Source organism: Trachinotus anak, unplaced genomic scaffold (genome assembly GCF_046630095.1).
Source record: "Trachinotus anak isolate AG129_WGS33_773 ecotype Australia unplaced genomic scaffold, CSIRO_AGI_Tana_v1 ptg000028l, whole genome shotgun sequence".
In the NCBI taxonomy this organism is placed as follows: domain Eukaryota; kingdom Metazoa; phylum Chordata; class Actinopteri; order Carangiformes; family Carangidae; genus Trachinotus; species Trachinotus anak.
The window spans coordinates 20,257,880-20,283,951 of record NW_027273879.1 but is presented as its reverse complement, the minus strand read 5'-3'; the positions used below and the strand labels follow the sequence as shown (position 1 = coordinate 20,283,951).

The following is a 26,072-nucleotide window of genomic DNA, read 5'->3' as shown; positions in this document are numbered from 1 at the left end:
TTACACACTTTTATAAACCAGGTCTCAAAATAACCACTGCAACTGTAACTGTGATGGAAAAGGAGAGCAGGGCTGGTTTCTGCTCACTGCTCTGTGCTCTCTGCTCGGGTAATGAATGCCAGCAAAGTCAGCTGCTGTCCAGTGTCATCAACACTGATACGAGCTCCAGGAGTGAGGCCCCGCAGTGTGTTAGGATTTTATCACTGAACTATGACCAGAATTCTCCGTCTGTCTGTTCCATTCTCATGAACGCAATATCTCAATAACACCTTGAATGATCGTCTTCAAATTTGGCACAAATGTCCAGTTGGACTCAAAGATGAAGGGATTAGAATTTGGTGGTCAATGGTCAAAGGTCACTGTGACATCACAATGTTCTGCAAAAAACACTTCTGGACATTATTCAGTGCTGTAACTCAGGAAGGAGAGATACCATAACCATATTTCCTGCACCATGGCTGGTTCTTGGAGGGATGCAACCTCCAGGCGGTAATTGTAGTTAAACATGAGCCTTGACATGTACATTGTAAAACCTTTTAAACTAGTTCAACTTAAAAACTTCCCTTGCTGCCTTAAAAATGTAAGGTAACTGAGCTAAACTTGAATGATTTTCTCACAGTTAGATCACGAGCTGTTAGAATCTAAAACAAACTGAGCTCAATCCAAGTTTAGAAAAGAAGTTTACTGCAGACACATATCAGAGCTAGTACCAAAAACATGTGTCTGCTCCCTCTGGCTTTGTTTTATAAGATGTGTACACTGTACGGGAGGTAAGGCCTGAAGTGGACACTAACGTTCATCATGGTTAGCGTTATTCAAACTGTCAGAGAGAAAGAAAAAAACTATATGAAAAGTTACATGAATTAAATACATACAACAGGTTTCTGTTTTCTTCAAACTGTGAGAAGGAAGAATTTCTGGAAAGATCCAAGCAATGCATGCTGAGAATTCTACTGGTCTACTAATTACTTTTATTCAAAAGATCAATTTGAATTGTTTAGTGAGTAATCAGCAGTAATTTCATTCATCTCATTATTTCAAATCAAGAAATTTCAAGCCCCTCCTATTAAACCATTGGTCCTCCCCATGTGTACAAAGACACAGGCACTGCCCACATGTGAGATTACACAGTGCAGTATGCAGCATTCAGGTGAAAGCGATCCTCCAGAATTTCCTCCACTGAAACACTCACACACTTTTTTTGGCTAAAAAGGCCTCAGACAGAGAAAGATGAGACCCGAGGACAGGCAGACTGTCCATGGGGACAACCGGCTCAAATCCTGATCAGCTGGTGGACTGTCAAAACATCCATAAAGTCTTTACCAGCTCTGTCAGTGTCATTTGTGCGGCTGGTCACAGTGGATAAGTCCAAGGTTGATGGGGGTGATGATCGTTTGCAGAATTTTTAAAGACAAATGAAGAAACACAAGAACGTAGACTTAAGTAAAGAAGCTTCTTCCATATATTCAAGGAATCAGCTCAAAAAGGTGCATCGGATGTGACTTTTTCTCTGAACACCTGTTAACTGCTTTCAAACTTAAGGCCTAAATCTCTAAAAAAAAAAAAAATCTGCTGCTGACTCCAGTGGTTTTCATCCCATCGTCTATCCCCAGTATCTGTCTCATGTCCACTCTGTGTCCGTCCGTCCTGCAGGCTGGCCGCCCCATCGTACCCTGCGAGGTCACAGGAACAAGGTGACGTGCGTCCTGTATCCGTACCAGATCTCCCCCCGCTACGACCAGCGCTCACTGGTATCTGGAGGAGTGGACTTCTCTGTCATCGTCTGGGACATTTTCACTGGAGAGATGAAGCACATCTTCTGTGTCCACGGAGGAGAGATTACCCAGCTCATCATCCCCCCGGAAAACTGCAGCGTAAGACCTCTGACACACACCTTTGTTTTTCACTTTTCTCTCTCCTTTTCATGTTCAGTCTTGTGCTGTTTTTTTTTCTTTGCCTCAGTCTTTTGTATTGAATTCACTAAAAAAGATGTGTTTTGTTGCTGACATTAGATTTAAATGTTGCAGGGTTGATGTCGTTACTGTGGAAATAATTATAATGACATTGTTTCGTTGTCAAATGTTGAAAACACACACACACAGGACTTAGAGGCTGTGTTGTTTAAATGACATTAAGATAAAATAATCAGAACTGTGTTGTTGCCACGGTAATCAGGTTAATGCTGTTGTGTTGTTGGAGTGGGACCACAATGACTGACCTATCACACTCGTACTTTAATGAAGGCATTGGATGTTTTCTGCTCACACTTGGAAAATCAATGAAGCCACAAATAAAGTTTCCAAGTTTTGAAAATATGACAAATTTAATTTGAATGTCTCTGAGACTCTCATTCATTCTGAGTCTCTCTGGTATTGCTAATGCAAGTAATACATCAGTCTGTTGATATAGCAAACACTAGATTTCCAGTGCAGATTTCCAGAATTATTGGTAAAGACTTTACTCACTGTACATGCTCCACTGAGCATGTACAGTGAGTTATTGTTTTACTAGTGAGGTTATTTGTCTCAGAGACAAAATATCAGCTGCTGCTAAAACACATGTCTATGAAGGCTTTAGAAAGAAGCAGAAAAATCAAACTTTGCTAACAAGACTGCTGCAGGAGAAACATCTGTGTACTTACTCCTTTTACATTAAATTAAACATTACATCACTGTGGACCACTCGGTGTCATGAAACTTGGCACTTGTTTTCCATTGTATAGAGACTTCGTTAAAGGTGCTCTGTGGAACAAACAAAGTTATGTTTACATGTCATGTGCTCACCAAGACTTACTGTGTGTAAATTGAATTCATTTCCTTTCTCATAAAAAGTTTTAATCGCTGATTTTGGCTGCACGGCAACAGCAGAGCCAGCCCTATGACTGATCATCAGCTGGTCAGCTCAGTGCCTCATCACTGAGCTGGAGTTTCTAGTGCAGACAAATTCTATTATGGGGGTGTTTACAGCTTGCAGTGTTGCCAACTTAGCACATTGTCTAAGATTTAGAGACTTTGTTTCAAACAGACTGGGTGTAAACCTGGTCCATGTCTGAACCGTGTATAGATGCCAACAGAAGGCTCAGGGCTTCACCTCTTGTCACAGGCAGTTTAATGAGCCGCTCTGGTTTCCCCGCTGCTCGTACACTGAGCCTCGCATCCATTACAGCAAATAAACTACTTTATTATATGTATCATTATTACTGACGGAGGCAGAGGAACAACTAAACATAAGACACACCGAGCAGGAGAGAGGGAGGGAGAGAGAGAAGTCATCGCTAACTGCTGAAGAAACTAGCAGATCTGAACAACATGTAAACAACAGAAACACCAGGAGACAGGAGATGACACAATACACTTACTTCATACTTAAATACCACCATGACCATTTCTACAAATCAAACAGAGGCAGTTAGACATAAAGACCTGCCTCTGTATTCTGTCTCTTCTAACTTTCTGATCATTTTACAGTAAATCCAGCTGAAATCACAGCTCAGTCTTTGTCTTTCAGTTATGTGTTTGGTGATTTTGTCAGACGACGTCATGGCTATAAAATCAGGTTGACCATAGGTCGTCCATACATATACTGGGTTTTGACCTAGTCTTTTTAAAAAATATTGTGATCATGAATTGTTCACCCTCATGTTTGCGAGACAGCGATCTTCTACCTCAGTGCGTTTGTGGGCAGATTGCTTCACTTTTTGTGTGGTTACCACCACCGACTGTCAATCAGCGGAATAGCAGGAAACCTTTGGTGGGAATGTGTATAAACAAAATATGATACATGATACAAACAAAACCGGGACCTGCTCATAAAGACATTGCTCTGTCACGCTACCAGTGGTCAGAATGTCCACAGGGTACCTTTTTAATGTGTGTGAAAAACACATACAACACTTGACTGTTGAGGACGTCTGTATATGTGTATATATTTTAAGTTCAGTAACTGCATTTAACTTTGAACTAGGCTGATGGAAACAGACCTCTGAGGCTTCCTGATGGTAGAGGCTGGGTTCTTTTATCCACTTCCACTTTGGATCCAATTCTAGGTGTTGAAACAATCAGACTTGTTGAGCTCTGACTCAAAGAAATATGTTTTCAAATCATTTATTGCTCCTTTTTTTCCTGTTTTCAAATTTTTATTGGCTTTCCTTTTTCTGCCTCACACTGACACAAAACATTCAGGTAGTGTAGAGTTTTTCTTTTTTGCATGGAAAGTCTTAATGTTTGAATACTTAAGTAATTAAGCTTCAACATTTGTTTCTTAAAGCCATGATGTGTAGAATTCCTATGTGATTAAATCAGCGTAAATTTCTGTCTGGTGCAGTTTTTATACTTTCACCAGAGGGCACCAGAGTCATACACTGTCCTACACAGAGGGGGGGCTTTAAAGTTTTGAAATGACTTCAGTGCTGGATCCAGATTTGATGAAAAGTTATTGAACCCAACACTACAGTACTGACCTGAGCCTGTCCTCGGGTACAGTAGTTTGAGTCATCGTTGTAACCTGTGTTTCCTCTGCAGACTCGGGTGCAGCACTGCGTCTGCTCGGTGGCCAGCGACCACTCTGTCGGCCTGCTGAGTCTGAGGGAGAGGAAGTGCATCATGCTGGCGTCGAGACACCTCTTCCCCATCCAGGTCATCAAGTGGCGTCCGGCAGATGACTACCTGGTGGTCGGGTGCTCCGACGGCTCCGTCTACGTCTGGCAGATGGATACAGGTGAGGAGTGGGTGACCAGGTAGGGGACGGGTCCTCTAAAGCAGTGAGGGGAATAAATGTTGCATCACTGGCAGGAGTGAAATGATTTACCACATGGAGGCACTGCTGCAGATGCTGTCCTCAACTTTCTCCTGTGGACAGTGGACTTCTGAATTCCACAAATTGTCATATTAAATTACAGCAAGGGGGGTGTAACATGGCTTCAGTTATGTGTGCAAATTCAACAGAAAATTGTTTGTCCTCTGTCTCCCAGTTCAGCTCTTAAACCCTCTCCCAGCCTGTAGATTCAGACTGTTCATTTGCTTTCAGAGTCCCAGCTTCAGCCTCAGGATGGCTGCTGTTCTCAGCAGAATCCAAGTCCTAAGTTTGATGATCATCAAGTTGTCGTTGTTGAACCTCTGCAACCAGCTTAGCTTGTTTCTGTAGCAGAGATATACCAGTATTGGCTCATGAGTGTTAGGTAAGGCTTTCCCTCTGCAGGCACAGCTCTCTGCACAGCGGCTGACAGGAAAGGAGCTTTGAACTTTCTCTCTGTCTTTCTCTTTTATAATAAATGTGGCTGAAATTACAGCACGGCCACTGTCTTTAATTCATGAGGAGTTCCAGGAGTTTCTCAGGTGGGCCGCTGGACATTTGAGCTGATAAGTGTCAAGACAGACAAATGGTGCTGTGAGCTTACTGGGCCAGACGAGGGTGGGCGGGGCCATTTTACAATGAGAAAGAGACAGGAAGTCAGAGAGACAGGGGAGACGACGTGCAGCTAAGAGCCCCAGGCCAGACTTGAACCCGGGACGCTGCGGTTATAAGCCTTTATGGTACGCGCTCTTCCAGGTGAGCCACTGGGACACCCTGCTCCCCGCCCCCGCTCCTGTCAATCACTCAGACACTTCCCATCAGAATGTGATGAAACACATGAAACCTGGACCAAACCCCTAACCTGTGTAGCAGAACGTGAAAAACAGAGAGAGAGAGAGAGAGAGAGAGAAAAGAAAAAGAAGGTGCAGCCTTGTTTCCCAAAGCTTGTGTCATAATATTCTTTTACACAGCAGAATCAGCTGGTGGGTGCTGGTGGATGGATTTACTGTTGAGATAAACAAAGAGTTCCAGCTCATAGCACCTGTGTGTGTGTCCAGATTAAAGGAATGAAACACAGCGTGTCCAACAGGCAGCTTCAGAGGCTTTGGTAGGTGCTGGCCTGCTCTGGCTGGGCTGACATCATCCTGACATAATCTCTGTACTTGATACACAGACTTGATGTGTCACACTGATCTGCTCACTCACTCTGAGAAAAGTGAATTTGTGGAAGTGTTCCTTTAAATCTCCTGGCTCCCTCGTTACCCCTCTGTGCTCTCTGCCCTCTGTTTAGTTCTCACCATGACACAGTCATCTGCAGTAAACATGTACGTGGCTCAGCATAGGGGTAACATTAGCTTGAATCATGACCAGCCCCTGGAAAAGATCAGGTGTGTGTGTGTGTGTGTGTGTGTGTGTGTGTGTGTGTGTGTGTGTGTGTGTGTGTGTGTGTGTGTGTGTGTGTGTGTGTGTGTGTGTGTGTGTGTGTGTGTGTGTGTGTGTGTGTGTGTGTGTGTGTGTGTGTGTCCTGACTGAGCTGTGGTGCTGGGAGATTGCAGGTTAGCTAAGTGTGAAATTAAGGAACGTGTGTGTGAAGTCAGGCGTTGGACATGTAATAGGGCCATGGCGCGCACACACACACACACACACACACACACACACACACACACACACACACACACACACAGGTATAATGGTGCCACTTCTCCTCTCACTCAATACCAGAGATGTCAGCTGTGTCTGCAGCTAATGATGTCTCTCTAAACCTTTCTCTCTGCCTGTAAAGACACAGAATTGTTGCAGTCAGAGAGGGAGAGGACTCTGTCTGTGACCTGAATCATATTCAAGAGACAATAGACGATGATGCTGAATGCGAGACAAACTGGGAGGGAGATGGTGTGAGAGAGGGTTTGGAGGATTGATGTAAATAGAAGGAGAGAGCAGGGACAAGAGGAGAAAGACTGATAGAAACAGAGGCAGCGGAATGAAAAGAGAGAGAATTCTAGTCAATTGAATATACATCCATATGTTATAGCTAAATATGACAATCCAAAATCGTGAGCATTAACATGCTGCTACAACAGCCTCTGGTCTTTTGTAGGCTGCAGGGGTTTGATCCCATTAGTATTAGTAATAAAATGGATGGATTGAGTTGAGATCAAGCAGCAGCCTCTGGTGAGTCAGTCCCCATGGACTCCCATGTAAAAATGTCCAACTTTACAGCAGAAATAAACATGTTTACAGCCTGGTACAAAGAACAGTTCTCTAGTCTAGTCTCTAGATCTAATTTATATCTACAATAAATAAAAGTGGGCAGCGTTGTTTAGAGATCTGGACCAAAGTGTCAGCTCTTTGTCGTGACTCAGTGTGAAGTATACTTGTGTTTCCTTGTCTGTGTTTTCAGGAGCCTTGGATCGCTGTGTGATGGGAATAACAGCAGTAGAGATCCTGAACGCCTGCGACGAGCTGGCTCCAGCCACCGTGGACGCTCTGAGCCACTCTGCAGTGAACCTGAAGCAGGCCATGACTCGCCGCAGTCTGGCCGCCCTGAAGAACATGGCCCAGCACAAACTGCAGACGCTCGCCACCAACCTGCTGGCTGCAGACAACGCTGACAAGGTACAGACACACTAAAGGTTTATGAGAAGTAGTTTGTAAGACCTGCTAAGACATTCTGTCAGTGAGTGAAAAGCTGGCGGTTGTTCACATGAAAAGTGTCACAAATAGTTGTGTAGATGAACGTTACAGTCCTTTCCCACCTCCACACAGCTGGCCGGTCAAAGCGTAATGTGGTTGTGCATGTTGGGTCGTCAGTCTCGGAAAATTACAGAAATGGTCGAACACAGACCCCCCCTAACCCGAGGATGCAAGGGTGTGGGGGGTGTGTGGGGTTCTAAAGCTGTCTGACCATGAGACGGGGTCGGAGGCATGATGTTGTCAGGTCGTCTGTACGTACGTCTGTGAACGTGATATCTCAGTGAGGCCTTGAGGATTTTGCCTTCTAATTTTGCACAAATATTTATTTGGACTCAAAGATGAGCTGATTACATTTTACACTCATTTTGACACAATTCAACTCTATAAGGATGAAAGGAAGTGATGACATTTTATATCCAAAAGGTCAAAGGTCAACTTCACTGTGACATCATAATGTTCTGCAAAAACACCTCTGACCATTATTCAGTGGTGTAGCTCAGGAGAGGTGGTGGATGTATCCAACCACGAGGCTGTAATTCTAGTCTCTTTATATCTTTGTAAACTGAGCGTCTTGGACAGAACAAGCAATGTGAAGGTTTCATATTCTTCACTGGCTTTTGACGTTTTATCTGCGAAATAAGAAAAAAGGAGTCGACAACCATGTCTCCATCCATCCATCCATCCATCCATCCATCCATCCATCCGCCCGTGCTAACTCGTTTATGATGACAATGATAACATGATAATGTTTAGGTAATGTTCACCATGTTCACCATGTTGATTTAACATCCACATGAACTCAGTTTGTTTTGGCTGGTGTGAAAGATGTTAAAGTGTGAGAGCAGGTTAATGATTCTAATATGAACTCAAAAAGATCAACTGCAGTAAAATCAATCTGCTGATTGTGGAACTGACAAGACGCTGGGTAGCCATGGTAACATGGATTTGTGTTGGCGTGTGAGTGCGGGGGTTTTCCCTTATATGTCGTATATTAAAAAGCTATTCAGAGGTTTGCTTTGTACTTCATCAGTTCCTCATTAAAAAGTGGGTGAATAATGGCGATAATATTAGAAAACTGTTCAAGCCAAGTGTTTCCTCTCTGTCCATGTGAACCTTATGGTTTGTTTGTAATTAGTCAGTTTGAACATGGACCAGATCAGGACTGAAAGGCAGCAATTTTTTGTTTGGACTGGACCAAAAGAATTGATTCAGATCTGATTTCTGTGAGTGAAGATGTCTCCCCCTCATATTTTCTGATATTTATTCTCTCTGCCTTTAGTCTCATTCATCAGAAAACAGTCACACACACACACAGACACACACACAGACACAGACAGACTGGTCATGTGGTCAGATAGCTGGCTGAAGTCACAGACCAATTAAAACACTGCTGGAGACTAACCAAAGGTCAACACTTCAGCCACTGTGTGTGTCTGTGTGTGTGTGTGAGACAGAGACCACTGGTGTCTCCCAGGGAAGCGTGAACCACCTCAAATGTCAAAAAAAAAAAAAAAAAGTGCAGAGTTTCTTTTCTCTCTTGACTTTGCATAGAGCCGCTCCAATTTAAGGAGATGTGAGTCGCTGCTGCAGACTGGACTTAAAGTGCATGGAGGACAGTTAGCTTAGCTTTTGAGCTTAAAGTTATAATATGTACATATATTATGTTGTTGTGTTCTTACATTATCCCAAATGTTTGAATCAATTCTCAAACCAGAGAAATGTGTGATTTTAATCATGGTAACGCTCCGTTTCATTGGTCGTCTGTCGATGATGTCATATCCTCTCCACTCATGTGTCAGTGTTGTGGTTTCCTGCCAGAAGCTCAAAATTAACTTTTATCCAGTTTTAAGTCACATTTTTAAGATACACCTTTTACATGTTGATCGTTTTCAACTATATATTTCAACCAGATGAAGGATTTTAGTCGTCAGACATTTGGATCTTAAGTTATAAGAGAAAAAAGCTCAGCTCCCAGCCACTCTGAAATGTCCTGTGTAGCTGAAGAGCATCTGTGAATCACTGATTTTAAGTGTGAAACTGCTTTATTCAGTGTTTCTACCAGTGTTTATCCCCTGGTCTGTTTGTTGTGGAGAGGAGGGGACCTTTGTGGATGATTCAGCTCCAGGTAAAAACCTCCTGAACAACACTGAAGGAATCCAAACTGGGAGAAGCTCATGGCGTTTAATGGAATACATACAAACAGAACAAGGCCTCCTCCGAATTGTTCAATGTTGCACAGAGACAGACAGCATCAGAACTATAGATCAGACTTGAAGCTTAAAGACTGTTTCCCCAGATATGTTAAAAACCTTTAATAGCTGTAGTGTCATCACAGTTGATATGTCCTCACACAGAGGAGAGTGAGGAGAATTCTCCTGCGGAGTCATTTGATTCGGGTGTGAATGACGATTGTCATTCCTTTTCCTTTTCCATTACCTTCTATTTTAGTGGATCCTAGCAGGCTTTTTGATCAGTGGAAAAAGGGGCTTTAGATTCATCAGGTGGACACAAACATAGCTGCAGCGGGATGATCGTGTTGCTCTGTGTCTGCTGATGTGGGAGTAGGGAACTGTGTGGTAATCTGTCAGATGTTGAGACTAAAAGTGAAGACAAGATTAGAATGATAATCTCACCGTGTATCTCTGTAATGAGTCATATTAAACACTCTCAGCCAAAGTCAGTGATTCAAAAAAATCAGATTACTGTACAAACAACAGCTTTTCTGTGTCGACGTTCACTTGTGAGCCTGGGATGATGTGATCTGTCCTGACGGGGTAAACCCTGCCCACCTGGGCCTCCCAGCATAGAAAACAAACGCTATGAATAATTTAGTGTTTGAACAGCATTTAGTTCAGCTCGTACAGTTTGACTTTTACAGCCTCACTTGGAATCGTTTAGCTCAGCGTCCTCTCTCGTCCTCAGTTTGTTTTTTTCCCTTTTTCCCCCCTCTCTTTCCTCTCCACCAGATAACCTTTGTGTTGTTTCTTTTCCCCTCTGTGTGTTGGATTGGATGTGGGTGTCTCCTGGGTTTTTCCTGCTATAACTGCCCATAATCACAGCTCTTCTGTGAAAAGGCCGACACACAACAGCTGCAATCTCTTCTCCCTGCTCCATCAGAAACACATCACCGTTGTTCTCTGTTCTGCCTCTCACCTCCGCCTCATCTCCGTCTCATATCTGCTCAAATTATGGGTCAAAACCACCCACTATCCCCGGTGTGTGTGTGTGTGTGTGTGTGTGTGTGTGTGTGTGTGTGTCAGAGTGTGTGTGTGTCAGAGTGTGTGTGTCCTCCCCTGCTGGGTCTAATGACAGATAATGACCATGAAATGTCAGACTGTCAACCTGACCATTACACCCACCCAGCCTGCCGCAAGTCTCCATCCATGTGTGTTTACAGCTGCTGCTTGTTTGTTGTTCAGATTTCAGGAGGTCGATGTGTGACTTTGACTTTGTCCTCCGGCTGTTTTGCTGAACCAGCTGATCTGTAAATGTGTGTTTGTCTAATGAAGGAAAGAAATAAAATTGGAGCTGAAGCTATTAGTTGATCAACGGAATATTAATCAGTCATAATTTTAATAATCTATTTGTCATTTCAGTCATCACTAAAAAAGGCAAAAAAACTAGACAGGTGAAGGCGTCATTTTAATTTCTCTTGTGATTGGTGTTTTTTATTTTTATTTTTTTATTGACATTTTAGATTATCAATTATTCTACCAATTTTTTATTAATCATTAGTTGTATCCAGGGTAGGAATTTCGTGGTGTCGTGACCCCTCCCTCTGCCCATGATGGCCTGAAAATGTGTGTGTGTGTGTTGGATTGCAGTGTTGTTTGCCAGAAGGGCCCTGCAGGACAATGACCTTTTAGACCTACTGCCCAGGAGCTATAGGACACTGTGTGTGTGTGTGTGTGTTTGTGTTTGTGTTTGTGTGTGTGTTTGTGTGTGTGTGAGTGGAAGATAAGAGATTAAATTAAAATGTCAGATTTTTTTTTTTTAAATGCATCGGTCACAGACGTTTAGGCAAAACTAAAACTCTCCTTAGCTGCTGCTTAGTTCACGAAGAAGATCTCAAGATTTTTTTTAGAATTAAAATTTATTATTATATTATATGATTTTTTAAAATCAGATGCTAGAAAATTCAGATTAATATCAAAAACCAATCATGTCTATTGCTTCTGTATCAGTTTTTGTTCATTTAGCTTCAAAGAAGGTTTCATATCCACTCAGTCACTAATCCCCCAACAGTGTGTTTACATGTGTGTGTATCATCCTCACCGTGTGCGTATGTGTGTAATATGACTGTTCCCCTTTAGATGGCAGTGTTGATCCACCAAAACCACACACACAGCCAGACACACACACACAAACATGGGGATGAGGCACAAATGTTGTGCTTTAGTCAGGTAAAAATCCTTGTATCCCAGTGACATGTAACGCCTTCAGTGATCATAACGTTCACTGAGGACGGGTCACAGGTGTGTGCTCATGGGTAACATGTCAGCCAGCTCTCAGCGCTCTCATCACAGTGCAGGCGCAGTGATCCGGCGACAGTCTGGGGAAAGATTTGATTTGGAATCAAACATCTATGTGAAGAAATGAATAAACATGTTGTGCAGGAGGCAAACCAACAATGTGCACACATATTTACACACAAGTGCTTTTGTGACACGTGATTGTGCGAGCAACTGTCTTTTTTCACCCTATATTCACCCCATATACACACACACACACACACACACACACACACACACACACACACACCCTCAGGGAAGACTTTCCTGTCAAAGCTGTAATGCTGTTCCTCTATTTCACTGTGTGTGTGTGTGTGTGTGTGTGTGTGTGTGTGTGTGCGTGTGCGTGTGCGTGTGCGTGTGCGTGTGCGTGTGCGTGTGCGTGTGCGTGTGCGTGTGCGTGTGCGCGTGCGTGCGTGCGTGCGTGCGTGCGTGCGTGTATTGTGTCTCTCGGTCAGTCTGGAGTCTCCATGGCTAATTATTGTTTCTCTGTCTCTGTCACACTGTTCCATCCAGTTCAATTCAATGATCTTTGTTGGTGTAAAAGGTTAAAACCAGGAAGTGCAACACAGTGAAACATCAGTGATTAAAATAACAGGAACAGAAAAAATATGGAGGAAATGTATAAGTCATCACCTCTCATTTGCAGACACAGAAACAAACTGTAGATGGGTTCTGCACTGAGCAGGCATCATGTCCTCAGTGTGAACATAGCTTCCACTAAAACAATGAGTCAGCTGATTGGCTGATCGACAGACGATGCTGGGTTCTTATGGAACTTTCTGTTCAGTGTCTGCTCAGCGTGAGACCAACTAAACACATCACCCCTCATGTAGAAGTAGAGATGATTTGATGCCATTTTCACCTTTCAGATGCCAATTCCAATACCTGAACATGTCGGTTAATCCTGAGTATTGATCCGATAGTAATGCATGAAAAACGTGTAATAGCTAGGGACGCCCCGATCATATTTTTTTGCCACCGATACCGATCATGTATTAGTGAGATCGGCCGATCCACAGCTGATCTCACTCATTTTGTGTTTTGTTATAGCAGCTGGTTCAGTGGTTGGTCAGTCTTTTTTTTTTTTTATACAGTGGAAACCTTTTATATGGATCGAAAACCTTGGGCCACAATCATTCCTACACATGCTATTTAGATAATTTGCTTACAGTCATCAAGTCATCCACTGACAGTTCATTCTGGGTCTGTTCACACGTGACAACATTTGGAAAAAGAAAACAGTTGTAGCCTCCTCCTGCAGCTGCCATGTGCTGAGGCCTCAACACTGCCCCTAGTTTAGGCAGCATCAGAGGCGTTTGTGGTACTGGTATCGGAATCAGAAGAACAACTCTATGTAGCAGAGAAGAGCTTCAGAATAACAAGTGAAAAATCTTTCATTAAACACTTACTGATTGAATTTTTTTCCTCTTATTTCCTCACTTTAATCACTCCCCCCTCCTGTTCCTCCCTCAGAGTCAGACTCTAACAGGATCACGGTCATCAGGTCATTAACATGTAAACAAACAGCGCTCCTTTACATACAGCCCCACACAGGTGCCTCTGCTAATACAATTAAAATCGAGCGGGGTGTTAGTATTGGTGGCAATTGCAGCTGATCTGTGTGTTTGTTGTGTATCTGTCTGATAGTTTGTGTTTGCAGGGATGACTGATTTAAATCACTATTTCCTCAAGTAACAATGCAGGACTTTGCTCTCTAAGGAAATCTAGACTGGAGTTTTGATAAAGATAAAGATCTTTGAAGCTCCACTAATCAATGTGTTTCATAGTAAGAACACATCAGATGAATCTATTTCATGTTAAAGATGTCTCTCACAGTGGCTGTTTTACTTTCTTTAAGCTCATAGTTCTGGTTTGGGACTAACTTGTGGAAAGAAGTGGAGCATTTAGCTCTAACTGAACTAATAATGATAAACGTGCTGAAAGTGGTTTATCTGCTGCAATGGAGGCGAGGCTCAGTGTATTGAAGTGCTCCTCTGCTTCCCTGCACTTCATAAGCAGCCGGGAAACCAGAGCGGCTCAGTAAACTGCCTGTAACAAGAGGTGTAGCTCTAAGCCCCCGGTTGGCATCCGTCCACAGTCCAGACATAGACCAGGTTTATACCCAGTCTGTTTGAAACAAAGTCTCTAAACCTAGAGACAATGAGCTAAGTTAGCAACACTGCAGACTGTAAACACCTCCCTAATAGAACCTGTTTGCAGCAGAAACTCAGTGATGAGGCACGGAGCTGACCACGGGTGGAAATATGATCACTCAGTCAATCAGTCAGTCAGTCCATAGTAAAGGACTGGCCCTGCTGTTGTGGTCCAGCAAAAAAAGGGTGGCTCCGGACGACCTTTGTCTAGTCTGACAAATAACATCAATTATGTCTTAGTCATGTCCTCAGTATTTTCTCAGCTTGAGGCTGGAGGCAAAATTAAAACAGAAAGCCGACTTTACAAACTGGATACTTGGTGACGGAGTGACATGACGGAGTACCCCCTCAACGAAAGAGGAAACATGACAGATGACATGTTCAGCTACTATATGTAGAATTATTATGTTTATTCCAACCCAACAGAGAGAACAGACCAATTATCTGTCAGTCATTTCATTTTCTCTGAAGAAAAATTTATCATCAGAATAATATGACAGATGCTTAAAACATTTACACATAGTGGCTTTAATGTGCGGCCGGTCATAATGAAGGACATATGGACTGTGACTGGCTGGTCAGGTGACAGGCAGACTATGTTTCCAGCTGGAGCTCTGCCATGTGACTCATGTATCTTGATATTTTCATACTTGAACTGGAACAAAGCAGACTCTGGGGACACAGCTACAGTTTCTAAACAATGATCTCCGTTTCCTTTAAGTCTTACTTTGTCTCTCTTGTCCAGGGCAACCTGCCGAAATACTCCCATAATGCCCTGGTGGTCCAGGCGATGAAGACCAACCCGACGGACCCCGACATGCACGTGCTGTTCTTCGACGTGGAGGCGGTGATCATTCAGCTGCTGACGGAGGAAGCCCAGAGACCCAACCCCACGCTGGTGTCTCCAGAGACACTGCAGAAGAGCCAGGCTGGGGCAGACAAAGGGGGGTCCTTCCTGGCCAACAAGATCTTCAAACAGGTCAGCAAAACCAAAAGGGAAAAGAGGGGAAAGAACGTCACAGTCCTAAACTATTAACTGGCTAATGAAGCCTATAGAACTAAATATTTTCAAGATTATATTTCATTTTTTCTCTTATTGTATTTTCCATCATAATGTTTTCCCTCGTTTATCTCATTCTTGTGTTATTCTTTTAATATTATTTTCAGTATTTTAAGTAAAATTGTCTCCTGTCCAAACCAGGTGAAGGAGACGATGAAGGAGACCATAAAGGAGCATCTGCTGGACGAAGACGAGGAGGAGGAGGAGGAGATGAGGAGGCGTGAGGAGAAGTCCAAGTCTCTGAGTCTGCTGGAGTACAACCTGACGATGGACACGGCCAAACTCTTCATGTCCTGCCTGCACGCCTGGGGCCTCAACGAACAGCTGGACGGCATCTGTCTGGAGCGACTGGGCATGCTCAGACCGCACTGCCCCATCTCCTTCGGCCTGATCTCCAGAGGGGGTCACATGTCCCTCATGCTCCCCACCTTCAAGGTACCTGTCCGTTTACTGTCCCTTGTCCTCAGGCAGATACTGACCTCTGATTGGATCTTGATTGTAAATAAAAACAAACAATAAAAATATATGTGAGAACACAGTTGAAAAAATAAAATTGTATTTAGTCAATAACACTAAATGTGATTAGGTACTCATTTCAAAACCAATAATGAATAACAAAAATAATGATAAGATATTAATTTTTGTATGATTTATTTCTGTGTATAAAATATACTCCATCACATGTTCCCAAATTACCATTTTTATTAGTAATTAATAATATTGCTATCAGTGGTGGGTATCTTTGGGAATCTCAGGATTTAATTAAATTTTGATTGAGTTCAGAATCGATCCTCAATTCATAACCAATTCTTGATTCATTAGATAGATAAATAGATAGATGCACAAATAGAATAACAACATAAAACAACAAACAACTATAGCTGACATTTAAGCAAGACATACTGTGATAGTACTCAGCTTTTATTAGTTTTAAACTAACCCTATGACTTCTGTCCTGGAGATCAGCCTCTATTAAAAATGCTCTACAGGTCCAGGTCATTTGACAAAGACTATGGATTGAGTTATTTCTTTCCTGAAAGTTTTCTTAAGTGTTGCAGTGTGTGTTGGTCGGTCGGCTAATTTCCACCTGCAGCACTGAGCTGAGTGGAGTTCAGTGTTGCACTTAGATGATGTTCGCAATTAGAATAAGTTATAATAATTCACACAAGAATCCAGAGACTTAACACTTAGTAAAAACAAAGTTACAAGTGCTTCACTAAAAATAATCCAATATCAATACAGTAACACAAAAGAATAAAAAGAGAGATTTAATAAGAAAAGAATCTGCATCCTCTGTGAATGATCACAGAGCAGCTTCAGATCTCAGAGTAACAACTGTATCAGTCAGTGATTGAAATGTCTGTAGCACCTTTATGGAGCAACATCATAAAGTGCTCAGTCATCAGTCAATAACAACACAATGAAACACCAAACAATATCAGGTCTGTCTGTACAAAAAGGTTTTCAGGAGAACACATGAAACCTAATCGAGTGTCTGAGCTGAGTAAACCCATATGACCCTGGTCAGATAACCCATGTTGACCCGTTTACACCACACACCAGTAAATCTAGGTTCCCTGTTTCAGTGTGAAAGAGGTAAAACTCTCCTCTTTGTCTGCCTCCTTTTCCCAGGAGTCCTTGCTGTGCCAGTTGTCCCTGGCGACGGGTCTGAAGCTGACTCTGTCAGACATCGTAGGGAAGGGGACATATGGAGTGTCAAGGGCCGTTACCACGCAGCACCTCCTGTCCGTCATTTCGCTGGCCAATACTCTGATGGGCATGACCAACGCCACCTTCGTCGGGGAGCACATGAAGAAAGCACCAGCCAGGTAACAAACACACACGGACGCACAACGTTTTAATACGCTTTTTTATCTTTCTTAAATTAATCTGGTGTGGAGACCACAACTTTAGTAGGATCTCTGCTGGATGTGGAAGAAGGAAAGTGTTTGCTGACAACTTAAAGTGATAATAAACTGTATCATAAGTTGTGTGCCTTTAAACTTCTCGTGGGCCTCTTTTGCCCACAAATGGATAGAAACCCAAACAAACAGCTAATCCAGATTTAAGAAATCTACATTTTTATCGAAACCCCACCAAGACTGATAACTGTGGTAGTTTTTATTAGATTTATACATTAATGTATTCTTCCCAACTTGTTTTAAACTGTTGAATAATGAGTTGGCATGTTTGGTTCAGCTGTTGAAGTTTGATGTGCTTGCTAGCTTGTTGTTTGTAGTCTGTAGTTAAAGGTTTAAGGTTTGTGATTCAACTCTGATGGAGCAAAGGTTTCAAATGTGTATTGGTTCATTGCTGATAATTATAAATGGGAAGACGGGGTCAATACAATACATGGGAGCCAAACTGTATGTTAGTCAAACATCGGCTAAATACTTGCTAACAGCACTTTTGACTTTGCTAGCATCTTTATTAGCATCACTTCAAACCTAATGCTGCACTGTTCAGGTAAAACAGACTATAATATGATGTGAAATTGTTGTAGCAGTTCCTCACAGTGGGTGTGATTAACCTCATTAAAGACCTCACTTCCTGTTACTAGTAAAGAGGCTTAAGTGTGATAAACTGATAAAACCCGGTGGCAGCAAATTATCTCAGTAAATTCAACTTTGAATCATAATTTAGCTGTACAGTTCAGTCTGGATTTGTCAGTAGAGAAAATTGTACGCTACTATTTAGTAATTGGTCTTCAGGCAGCAATTGTTAATATAATTCATAAGAAAAAAGTGAGTCAGTTATAAAATAATAATGATGATAATTATTTATATATGTGTGTATATAATCGATCACATATATAATCAATCAATTTGTCATGATTTCATAGTTAATTAAACATGTAAGAGATGATTTCATGGATTGCACTTATTTTAAATCAGACTTCAACAGATAGGAACCCTGAATCCATTTTGAGACTGGTGGGCTTCATCAATCAATGAAATCAGTCCAGATTGCTTCAGAATCTTTGGCGCACATCTCACAAAAACAGACACATGCCTCTGGTTAAAACACAGAGACCTGGTCCTCAGTTGGACAAATGTTCAAATGTAATCCAAAGGTAACTGGAGGTTTTAGATCTGGATTCAGTCAGAAAAACACAACCCTGATCCACCGCCAGTGATTCCAGCTGAAAAACAAAATAATAACCCAAAGAAGCTGGAGCAAAAACTGAATTCAAAGCATAGAAACACAGACTCTGTTCACATACACAAGTTGAACTCCTGTCAAGTGTGTGTGTGTGTGTGTGTGAGTGAAGCTGATTGTTTAGTCTGCCTGAGCTCTCATTCTGCTGTAAAAGATTTAACACAGAGGTCATGGTCCGGATGCTGTAACACCAATGCAACATTTCATCATTTCGTCAACCCTACACAGAATAACCCTGCAGGGATGGCAAGTGAGGAAGAAACAGAAGGTGGTGGGGGGTAGAAGAGAGAACCTCCTCTGATTTTTATTTCACCTGTTGTCAGTCTATAAGTTAGCTCTCTTTGTGGTTACTTGTCTTTATTAAATAAAATGGTTGAACATATAACAAAGTAATAACTGGCTCTGTAGTTTGGCCTCTTTACAGGTTCAACCTTTTCACTGTTTTCAAGTTAATGTAACAACTTAAGAGTCACAATAACATCTGCTGAGGTCAAGGTGAAACAGGTTTGATAGGAATTCAGTTACTCAGTTTTTTAAAGACCTCCTCTGGTGAAAATCAAGTGTTTAACCTTTTTAACATCCATAACGTCCAATCATGTCAACCTTCGAGGAAGAGGCGGGGCTAGATAAACCGTAAGTTTGCGTCAGCACGACCACTAACACTGTGTCAGCCACTGCCATGTTTCCTCCTCTAACCACCTTCATACTCTGCTGTTTCACCTGGAGACCTGGAGCAAGCAGGTCTGGTGGGTGGGGCAACATGTTAAACAAAATATGAATCACAGCAGAAGATTTTTACGTAGTTTAAAACCCGTCTGGAGGAACTTTAATGTCAAATACCAGAGCGGTGTAGTTTTTAAGTATTTTGGGGAAAGTTCAAGTCTAGTCTCAAGTTTGAGTTCAAATCCAATCTGGTCAGTTGAGGCGAGTCTAAATAAAAGTCTCAAGTCAAGTAAGTCCTTGAAGTGGGGTCTCAAGTCAGACAAGTCCAAGTCAAGTCTGAAGACCTTGATTTCCAAGTCCAACTCAAGTCTGAAGTCCTTGAGAGCTGGTCTTTGTCAGATATCAAGTCAGTTAAGACAGGTCCAGGTCAAGTCCCAAGTCTACTCGTAGCCACACTCAAGTCAAGTCTGAAGTCCTTGAAAGCAGATCCACTTCATGTCTCAAGTACTCAAGAGCGAGTCCTATTCAAGTCTAAAGTCAGCTGAGACAAGTACAAGTCAAGTCTCAAACCATGTTAAAGCCCGTCTGAAGTCCTTGATGGCAAGTCCAAGTCATTTGAGACAAGTCCTGGGTAAGGGTTCAAGTCCTTGAGGGCAAGTCATTGTTAAGTCTTTTAGGTCTGTTTATTGACCATTGCTGCTTTAACATGGACAATAATGATTGACAGTTGCCCCAGGCGACCAGTTTAGACCACTGTTAACCATGTTATTTCCCTGATTCCTGCGTTCAAAGCAAACAAACAATGAAACCACCACTGTGTCTGTCCTTGAATCTCTCATCTCACACTGCGGTGTCATTGATTTGCACAGTCAGAAATTATTTAAAAAATGAATAAATAAAGTGTTGCAACTTAATTACATCATGATAGGCTAGAGGCAAACAGTGCGGGAAATAACAGCTAGAACATCAGACAGTAAAGACCCTCACAGAACTGCAGCCTGAAGAAGTTTTCAGAGCTGTTTATTACTTTCCTAGAAACAAAGAACTTGCAGGTGATTGTGCAGCTACAGATGCTGAAGACTCCTTTATTAAAGTCAAGCAAAGACTTGGCTTTCTTCACCTCAGCACTCCAAAGCAGCAACTGTGAATATTTGAAGGTGTTTGGGTTTTTGGCTTTTTCATGTTCCCTCTCTTACATTTATGACAGTAGAAAAACTTCCTCCCTGTGTGCTAGAGTTTGAAAAGAAGCGCTCCTGAACTTATAGTGTTTTAGTATTTCATCACAGCAACCACAACAACACTTCCTCCACTAACTCCAGCTGAAGGCTTGCTTGGTCTAGGGAGGAGACCTGGAAGCCCTTCAGTCTGGAAGGTGACACAGAGAAGAATAAACATGAAAAACATGTTGCTGTTGCTGCAGAAAGTGTATTGTCTCATCGACGGTTGCTGGTGTTTCTGTTGTTTACATGTTGTTCAGATCTGCTAGTTTCTTTATCAGTTAGCAATGACTTCTCTCTCTCCCTCCCTCTCTCCTGTTCTCTCCAGGAAACCAGAGCAGCTCAGTAGACTGCCTGTAACAAGGGATATAGCCCTAAGCTCCCGGTTGACATCTCTGCACAGTCCAGTCATGTACCAGCTTTATACCCAGTTTGTTTGAAACAAAGTCTCTAAATTCTAGAGAAAAGTAAGTAAGTCAGGGACATTACAGATTATAGGAATGGGCCTGCTCTCATGGTCCAGTAAAAAATCATTCTCTAGCAGTTTCAGAGAGATTTAGCAGCCTAACCTATTGTTCAGGTGTTTTTGTGTGGACAAAGACCTCTACTGTGTTTTCACACATAATCTGCGATTTAAGAATTATCTGGCTCAGTTTGGATTTAGTCTGAATCTGAAATGCTTCAATTCATTGAAAATTGGACTTGTTATATTTTTCCTCCTCCATAGCATCATAGTTTGCATGTGCACTAACTGGAGTGTGTGCTTGCAGTTGCAGGTGAGGAGTGTTGGAATAAGATAGGACACCCATAATCTACACACATCCATATGGATTGATTTTCACTTTCCAATAAATACACACAGCACCTGTCAGGTCCCCACAGTTCCAGTTTGATTCAATAAGTTTGTCTTGGCAGCTTTTTACCGTTTTATAACTCAGAATTTCTAGTCACACCTGAGGTGCATTTAAGTGCACATTTTCGAAATGAGATTTTTCTCTTTGGTTTGAATCAAATCACGCTTTACTAAAATTGATGGATTTAGATTTTATTTAGATAATACCCACAAACCCAATTTTCCAGCAAGTACACACATTGCACATGCAGACACAAAAAACAGCAGTCAGATAGCATCATGAGCTGCATCGATGAGGCATATACTGAATTTATTTAACCTGATGAAGTCTGATATCAAATGTTCACATCACATCTTGTCTGAGGTGTAAAATGAGGTTTGGTGACCTGTCACAATTCAAAAGCTAACAGTAGTTTCTTCAATTTAAAAGTGATTTCTAAAATGTATGAAATCATTTCTATTTTTATTTTATTCTGGTGCAGTTTGTGCTGTACTCTCCATTCATCAGAAACACTCAGTGGAAACGCAAAATGCTAAAAAAGACGTAACTTTGGAAGACTTGACTTGTCAAACTACTGATGTCACATATTAGATTCAACTGAAGGTCAGAATATCTTCTTCCATACCCTTATGACCTTTCACCTCTTACATTAGAGTCGTATTAGGAAGGGATCATTTTCATTTAGTAAGAGTATAGATAGAAGGATAGAAAATGTGAAGCTAAGCTTTCATCAGATTCGTGGTTGTTAAATTGTTTTTTTTCTGGGAATTGTGTGTTGTTTTTTTTTCTCTTTATCAGTAAAAGTGTGTTTGTGTTTCTTTGTTTTTTTGTGTATCACAAAGACGTCTGTGTGTGAGGGGTTGTCACTGTTTCTTTGTGTGTTACAGTGAAAGGCAGTGAGAGCAGGTGTGTGTGTGTGTGTGTGTGTGTGTGTGTGTGTGTGTGTGTGTGTGTGTGTGTGTGTGTGTGGTGGGGTGGGGTGGGGTGGGGTGGGGTGGGTGGTTGGGAGTGCATGCAGGTGCACATGTCCTTGTGCTCTGTTTTCTGAATGGATCTTACTGCCTCCACTACGTGGAATAAAAGGAGTGTGTGTGTGTGTGTGTGTGTGTGTGCGTATTATATAATTTAAACAGAAGCATATGTTGTCTGTTTGTGATGTGCATCACATTCCTGGAGTTCATTTTTACTTTCATTTTTCACAAATTGTTTTTGCACGTCCTCCTAACTAACTAAGGCTTTTTTTCCTTTCCCAGATTTATTATATGGAAATGAATAACCATCCTTACAACACTTTTATTTGGCTCCTTTATTATTTTATCCTTATTTCTTATTCACATTACCATAATATAAATGTTATATTTCTTATATGGAATAAATATCAATAAAGAAATAAGAGCAGTATAATTGAATCATGTTGGTGGCCTGATGAGATAAACTTGTTCAGTATTTCAGAAGCAAACAAGCAAAGACTCAAATAATGGCTGGGGTTGTGTCCAGTGAGGGCTAATAACAGTCGGCTGCTAATAAGGGTTTGGTTTATTAAAAAAAAAACAAAAAAACTTTGATGGGTGTGTTCGTACTTGTATCATGTAGTACCAAGTTATATTTATTTCAGCAGCAGCAACAACAGTGCAACAACAGAGTCATACTCTCCACAAATACTGTTTAAAATGTCCATCACTTTAGACTGAATTCATCAAGACTGTGACAGAAGCTTGATCAAAGATCATCAAATATATTTTATATAATATCCTCCCTCAACTGGGAACATTAGGAATAAAGGATGATAGTCATCACCATCTTGTTTTGCGACCCCTTGTGACGTCTATGTTAACAACTGATACAATTCATTATTTTTGTTCGACAGTTTTTGCACCTGGATAAAACAGATGTGCACGTTTGTTCACTGTTCCTAATAATCATACCGTCATAATCTGTGACCTCCCCCCTTGCTGCTTTGTAAATTTTCCCCACCATAGAATTTAGTGTTTTTAACTGTGATCTGTACAGCTCCCTGGCAGTGCTTTGTTGCCTGGCAACCATTATTGATCACTCCATTGATTGTTGTATTGGAAGTATTTGTGTCTCAGAAAGTTAGACGCCTCCAGTCTGTTCAGACTCCGGGTTGTGTCCTCCAACCAAAATCCAATAGGCTGGAGCCAGAAAAGACACACACACACACACACACACACACACACACACACACACACAATGAGATTCAAGTAGCTGGTTTCAGGAATCTGTTTTGGTGGAGCCCTGGTTTTATGTATGTATGTGTTTCTGTGAGTGTGTTTCTTTGTGTTTTGTTTTGTGTGTGTGTGTGTGTGTGTGTGTGTGTGTGTGTGTGTGTGTGTGTGTGCTGGTCCTTCTCACTCCTCCTTCATTTTTCTTTTAATATTTCATGCCCCCTCTTTGTGATCCTCCTCCAGGCCTCCCAGACCAGGAGGAACCCCAGAGTCTCCACGCAGGACGCCAGCTGCCCCCCCTCAGCCCTCCTGCCCGGCGCTACAGGCCCAGATCAAACAAGGTAACTACAAAAGAGAGGGGCGCTCACTTCACACATCCCCAGGGCCCTGTGGGGAGGGTGGGAGGGAGGAGGGGGCGGGGGTTTGATAATGCAGCCCACCGGCAATAAAACCCACAGAGAGTTATAGGAAAAACCCCAGAAATATCACAGGAGGAAGCTGCTGCTGTTTCCTCGGTCAGCAGGTCTTTAAAGGGCTCCTCTGCTGTTTTTGAAATGAGAGTGGTGCTGCTGGAACCTGAGCTGGGCTTCAAACCCAGGACCCACCTCTCAAAGTGATTTGTATCCATGAAACACCGACTGAGCACTGAATTCTCCATTTTCATACAGGGAGTACATGGTTTAACCAGAGTCTGTGCTCCCACGGTGGGGTTGGGATTCTGTGCCTTGCTCAGTGGCACTGTGAAGGGTGATTTTGGGGGAGAGGCTGATTTACATTTATTTTGAGAGCCATGGAATTTATCACTAAGAGATTCATAATGGAAATACTGAGACCATCCTCAGTCAAGACAGCATTGTCTTCTGTAATTTTTATCACAATATAGATGTTACAGTGCTGCTGCAAAACTTCTTGGGTGAAGTCAGAAAAAGTGTGAGAAAATCATTTTTGTAAGGGGTGATAATGTTGTCAGAAAAAGATCAGAAAGCACTTGTATGGGTTGATCTGAAATCCACAAACAACAGCAAACAACCTATAATGTAGTATAGTTTTGAGGACGTGTTGGACATGTCCCAGTACGAATATTCCTACAAATTAGAGGAAAGAGATTCAAATCAAGTCAACAGATTCTGTGCAATAACCTCAACATAAAACCAGAGTGAGAATATGTTGATCAAGAGAGATCTTAAACTTCAGACTGGACTTTTATGACTAAACTACTGTTGTGTTAAATACAGTCGTCCTCAAAATTATTCATACCCTTGCTGATTCTTGTGATTTTTTTCATTTAGTGATGAAATAAATGCTTGTTTTCAAATTTGTGTTTTAGCTTCATGTGACCAACAATTGAAAGAATGACAACAATATAAAATAATTTTAAAAAATCATTTCTGGGGTATTTTATTAACGGAGTCCAAAAAAAATGCCATGTTCAAAATTATTCATACCCTAGTCCATCGTCTTTATTTAATAGTCAATGGCATAGCCTTTATTCTTTATGACTGCTTCCAGACGATTCTTGTACGTGTCCACAAGCTTCTTGCACGTCTCCTGTGGGATGTTGGCCCACTCTTCCTTGGCGAATGCCTCAAGCTGGGTCAGGTTGGTTGGTTTCCTCGCCATCACTCTGGTCTTCAAGTGATGCCACAAATTCTTAATTGGATTGAGGTCAGGACTTTGACTTGGCCATTCCAGGACACTGATGTCATTGTCCTTGAACCATTTCTTGACTACCTTGGCGGTGTGTTTAGGATCATTGTCTTGCTGGTACATCCAGTTTTGGCCAAGCTTGAGTTTTTCAGCAGATTCCTTGACATTTTCATCAAGTATCCTGATATAATCCTCCTTTTTCATGATACCTTGGACCTTGACGAGATTGCCTGTGCCACTGGAAGAGAAACATCCCCACAGCATTATGCTTCCACCACCATACTTGACAGTGGGCACAGTGTTCTTTGGTCTATAGGCTTCTCCTTTCTTCCTCCAGACATACTGGGTATCCATATGGCCAAATAACTCCAGTTTTGTCTCATCAGACCACAGGATGGTTGACCAAAAGCTGGGATCTTGCTTCAGATGACCTCTACAAAAGGCCAGGCGAGCTACCAGATGTTTTTTCCTGAGCAGCGGCGTCTTCCGAGGTTTACGTCCATGGAGACCTCCTCTGTGCAAAACTCGCTCAATGGTGGACCGTGACACCTTTGTCCCTGTCTGCTCAAGGGTTTGAATTAGGGCCTTGGTTGTGGTCCGTGGGTTGGTGTTGACCTCTCGGCAGATTCTCCTGGCAAGTTTGGGGGACACCTTACACTTTCGGCCACGCCCACTGAGGTTTTTGACAGTGTTGAACCTCTTGTGCTTGTTGATGATGCTCTGGACGGTTGAGACAGGGACACCATACTGCTTGGAAATGGCCTTGTAACCCTTTCCTTCACTGTGGGCCTGCACAAGACGCTGACGCAGGTCCTCACTGAGCTCCTTCTTCTTTACCATGATGACCAGAGATTAACAATGACCTGAACACTTTCCCACTATTTATACTCTTCTGGAAAGATGCTATTTTTTTAACCTTGTTTAACATTTGGTCAACAAAAAAGGTATTCATTCCAATGAGACATCATGAAATAACTTTGGGACAAAGATGAACACATTTGGGACATTTTTGTTGAGATATTGCCAGGGGTATGAATAATTTTGAACATGGCATTTTTTGGTAATCCGACAATAAAATACCCATGAATTTAAGAGTTTCTTGAATTGTGTATTGTTGTCGTTCTTTCACTTGTT

The 26,072-nt window shown here is 42.0% G+C and overlaps 1 protein-coding gene across 4 annotated transcripts in view; it reads left to right on the top strand.

Moving 5' to 3' along the window:
- Positions 1–26,072, top strand: part of LOC139611920 (WD repeat-containing protein 7) — a 122,388-nt gene that overhangs the window by 19,709 nt on the left and 76,607 nt on the right. For all 4 annotated transcript variants that reach the window (XM_071466954.1, XM_071466955.1, XM_071466952.1 and 1 more), the window contains 7 exons: positions 1,654–1,874; positions 4,521–4,716; positions 7,193–7,407; positions 14,898–15,131; positions 15,354–15,647; positions 16,845–17,041; positions 23,535–23,632. In XM_071466954.1, coding sequence (XP_071323055.1) covers positions 1,654–1,874; positions 4,521–4,716; positions 7,193–7,407; positions 14,898–15,131; positions 15,354–15,647; positions 16,845–17,041; positions 23,535–23,632 — 1,455 coding nt within the window. The remainder of the gene's footprint in view (positions 1–1,653; positions 1,875–4,520; positions 4,717–7,192; positions 7,408–14,897; positions 15,132–15,353; positions 15,648–16,844; positions 17,042–23,534; positions 23,633–26,072) is intronic.